Here is a 4,160-nt window from a genome sequence, read left to right as displayed (position 1 = left end):
ATATAAAAAAAAAGAAAATTTGATATTAGTATTTATATATATATATTATTATCCGATAAAAATTCTATATATATATATATATAAATATATTAATCACAATAACTACAACAACATAAATAATAATTTTATTATCCGAATTCACAATGTGCACATTTATTTATTTATATATATATATATTAATCAGTCATTATATATATATATTTTTAATTAATATATGATGTTAAAAAAATATTTTAATTATATATATATATTTAGTAGAACACAAATTTTACCGTTGGTTTTTATTATTATTATTAATTATTATTAATGGACAAATAAATTAAAAAATTCATATTAAATATTACAAAAATAATTTTATGTTTATTATATATATATATATAATTAATTATATATATTTTACTGGAATAGAGTAAATAATATTTTGAATAAGGCTGCTTGATGGGTCAGCTATTCGGACATAATCTTGGGGGCTGTGGCGTTTTTGTTAACATCGTCCATAAAGGTGATCTATCACCTAATGTGAAACCTGAATCACGTTCCTGAAAAAAAAATTTATATTTTATTATTATTATTATTGGGGATTATTATTATTATTAATAACGATGATGATACCTGTGGCTTATTAGACGTATTTAAAACGCCAAGCCCTCTTGTATATTAGCTTTCTAATGCTTTAAGAACATCAGATGTTTCATCACCATCAGGATCTGATTTTTCTTCAACAACTGTATCAAGTTCTAATGAAGGAAATCCTCGGCTCATGGCACGTTCACTACACAAAGAAACGGCTGCCGTTCTACCAGATGCAGGAAACATTCCTTTTAATATGAAATAAAATAAGAAAAATTTTCTTCAACTTTTCCTAATTAATGTTCCCCAGGAATTATTATAATTTTACAAATTTTTAATTATTTTTATTTAATAAATATATGTAATTAATTTCATATTCAAACACCTTTTATATTTAAGATTTATTACAATTTCCCCTCCCCACCTTTAAACTTAGGATCTTAGGATCTTTTTCTTCTTTTATCTTTCTTTCACTACTTTATTGTCAATTTCACATTTTTCCACATCATTAAATTTTCAAACTATATATTTTTTATCCGATTTAATAATGCTTTAAAATAAGAAAAATTTTAAACCTTTTTATAAAAATATATGCGAAATTTTTAAAGGTCAAAAAAAGAAATAAAATCATTTTAAATAATAATAATGATAATAATTTGATACATACAGAGAAAAAAATTATTATTAAGTAAATTTTTTTACCTAATTTGATTGTGCTGAATCGAACTAAATTTAATGCTCCGTGATCGTCAAGTTTCCTAAAAAGAATAAATTAATTAATTAACAGAAAAAAAAAAAATTTTTTTTTAGTTTTATAACATAGAACGAATTTAACCACACAAATGTTTAATTTACTTAACGAATTCGTAAACAAAAACACACGAATTAATGACGTAGCTTAATAATGATAATAATAAAGATAAATAAATTTAATCGATGCGTGATTAATATAAAGCATATTTCTTTTAATAATTTTATCGTAAATACACAAAAACACACACACGTTCGTTAATAATAAATTAAAACGTTTAACGGTTTTTAATTCGATGATTAATGACACGTCGATTTTAACGTATATTAATTTATTAATCCTTCCGCGAGAGCGCGCCCACGCGAGCGCGCATTTTCCTACCACGTCAAAATGGATTTAATATACTATTAACACTAAATAAAGGGGGTAATAATAATTATTTATAGAAAATATTTAACGAATATCCTTTAATAATTTTAAAATATTTAAGAAAATCTCTCTCTCTCTCTATTAATTATTTATTTTACGTGCGTAAATTTATTTTGACAAAACAGAAAGAGAGAAAAGAATTAATTATTTATTTAAATATATTATTAAAAATAATATTTAAATGATAAAATTCACGTGGGAGTAGAATATAATGTTTCATTTTTAATAAATAAAAAAGAGGGTAAATAAAAAACATTTTTTGTATAAATTTTATTACAGAAAAAATTTACCTTTTATTTTTTCTTTAATAATTTATTGTTATGATTTTTCTAGAATTGCACGCATGCACGTGGAAAAAGAAACAACCGAGTCGTAAATTATTTATTTTCTTTTGTTTGCGACGTGTTTTTTTTTTTTTTTTTCCAAATATCGTTTAAAACGTTAAAAACGACGAAAAAAAACAAAATTTCCACGTGTTTTCCCAATTTAATTACGTAATATTATTTATTTATTTATTATTAATTATGTTTAAATGTTTCTAACGAATACTTTTCAATCATCTCTTCTCTATAATAACTAAATTTTTTTTAACAGTTAAATGTAGTCAATGTTATCATGCATATGTGTGCATATACAAAAAAAATTTCCTTTCCTCCCTCTTTCCCTCCTTCCCTCCTTACCCCCTCAAAAAAAAATATTTATCGTTATTAAAAAATTTTTTGGCATTTTAGTAGTAGTACTAAAAAAAAATATTCTTCTTCTTCTTCTTCTTCACGTTTTTTATTTATGTGTTTGTTCAAAAAAAAAAAAAAAAAAATTTTTTTTTGTTTTTTTTTAAAACTTTACATAACAAAGTTTAGTTTTTCACGTCAAAAAATTTTTCCCCCCTTCAAAAAAAAAAAAAACTCAATTTAATGCAAACTAAACTAAAATTATTTAAGTTATGTGATGAGTTTTAAAATAAGTTTTCTTTTTTTTTTTTTTTTTTTTTTTTTCATTTTTGTTTTCTTTCGAAAAAAAAAATCTTTTTTCCTCCTTTTCCTTTTTCTTTTTTTTCGATGACGTGAAAACAAATATTATTAAATTATTATTATTATTATTACAGATTTTTTTTGTTATCACACCGATTAAATCGATTTATTAATTATTATTATTATTATTTATGAATTATTTATCTTAATGACGTGTAATTTAAAGTTTATATTTTACCCGATGATAAATTCGAAATAAAAAATAAAAATTTGTTAACAAGTTAGAAAATTATTAGGTTAAATTAATGACGTAATAACCGTTAATTATTTAAGGATATTTTTCTATTGTTTCTCTCTTTCTCTCTCCCCCTCTCTTTCTATCTCTTAATACATAGATTTGTTGTTTTCCATTGTTGGGGGGGGGGTTTTTTTTTAGATAACATAAAAGTGGATTTTGGTAGATTTTGTTGAAAGCTTTCATTGGTTTTTCCCGTTATTTCATTTTAAATAAAACCACTTAATAATTAATTGATTTCAATTAGTTGAGCTTTCGACAGGAACCGTGGGTTTTATTATTATTATTATTATTATTTAAAAAAAAAAAATCTTTTCATCACTGACGATTTAAAACAAAAAAAATTTTTTTTTCTTTCCTTTTTTCTTTTCATTAATAATTTTTTTTTTTTTTTTTTACCGGAAACGGAAGAGAAATTACATCGATTCGCGCGTATTATTAATTACTAAAAACAAATTTTTTTTTTTTTTTAAAAAAAGTTATCGATTTAATTGATTGATTTATTTATTCATGTAAACACTAATTGAATTTTTTTTCTTCCCCTTTTTACGTAAAAACAAATAATAAGACTGAATGAGGGGGGGAGGAGGAGGGGAGGGGGGAATAGCTCGTTTCTTTAAAAAAAAAATTTAATTAAAAATAATTTTCACACGCTCGGGAGAGAAATAATAAATAAATAAATAAATAAATAAATTTTCGATCGTTAATGTTAATAAAATAAATAAATAAATAACCAGACAAATTAAAATTTTTTTTTACATTAATTAATTAATTAAAAAAAGAAAGAAAGAAAGAAAGAAAGAAAGAAAGAAAGAAATTAGAAAACGAATAACGAAATATGAGTGACAATAATTATAATTAATTATAATTTTTTTAATTAAAAAAAATTATTTTAATAATTAATTGACGTTAAAAAAAAAAAATAAATATGTATGCATATTTATTTTCTTTCTTTCTGGATATTAATTTTATTCTTTATTATATTATGTATATATGTACATAAATAAAAGAAGGGGAAAGAAAGAAAAATGCGTAAAGCGTAACAATTATAAATTCGACGCCATTTTTTTTTTTTTTTTCATATATACTGGAATTTAGTTTTGAATAATAATTTTTATAACTTCCGGAAAACGATTATTCCGGC

At 22.0% G+C, this 4,160-nt stretch overlaps 1 protein-coding gene across 1 annotated transcript in view; it reads left to right on the top strand.

Annotated features, from left to right (window-relative positions):
- The window catches only part of Phum_PHUM179890 (uncharacterized protein), a gene marked incomplete at both ends in the record, with an annotated part of 2,216 nt that extends 1,381 nt beyond the window's left edge, over nucleotides 1-835 (top strand). The window contains 3 exons of the mRNA XM_002425141.1: nucleotides 259-277; nucleotides 431-519; nucleotides 662-835. Coding sequence (XP_002425186.1) covers nucleotides 259-277; nucleotides 431-519; nucleotides 662-835 — 282 coding nt within the window. The remainder of the gene's footprint in view (nucleotides 1-258; nucleotides 278-430; nucleotides 520-661) is intronic.
- Nucleotides 836-4,160: the final 3,325 nt, after the last annotated feature.

Source organism: Pediculus humanus, genomic scaffold (genome assembly GCF_000006295.1).
Source record: "Pediculus humanus corporis 1103172107527 genomic scaffold, whole genome shotgun sequence".
Classification (NCBI taxonomy): domain Eukaryota; kingdom Metazoa; phylum Arthropoda; class Insecta; order Psocodea; family Pediculidae; genus Pediculus; species Pediculus humanus.
The sequence above is the reverse complement of the archived record's forward strand: the minus strand, read 5'-3'. Positions and strand labels throughout refer to the sequence as shown.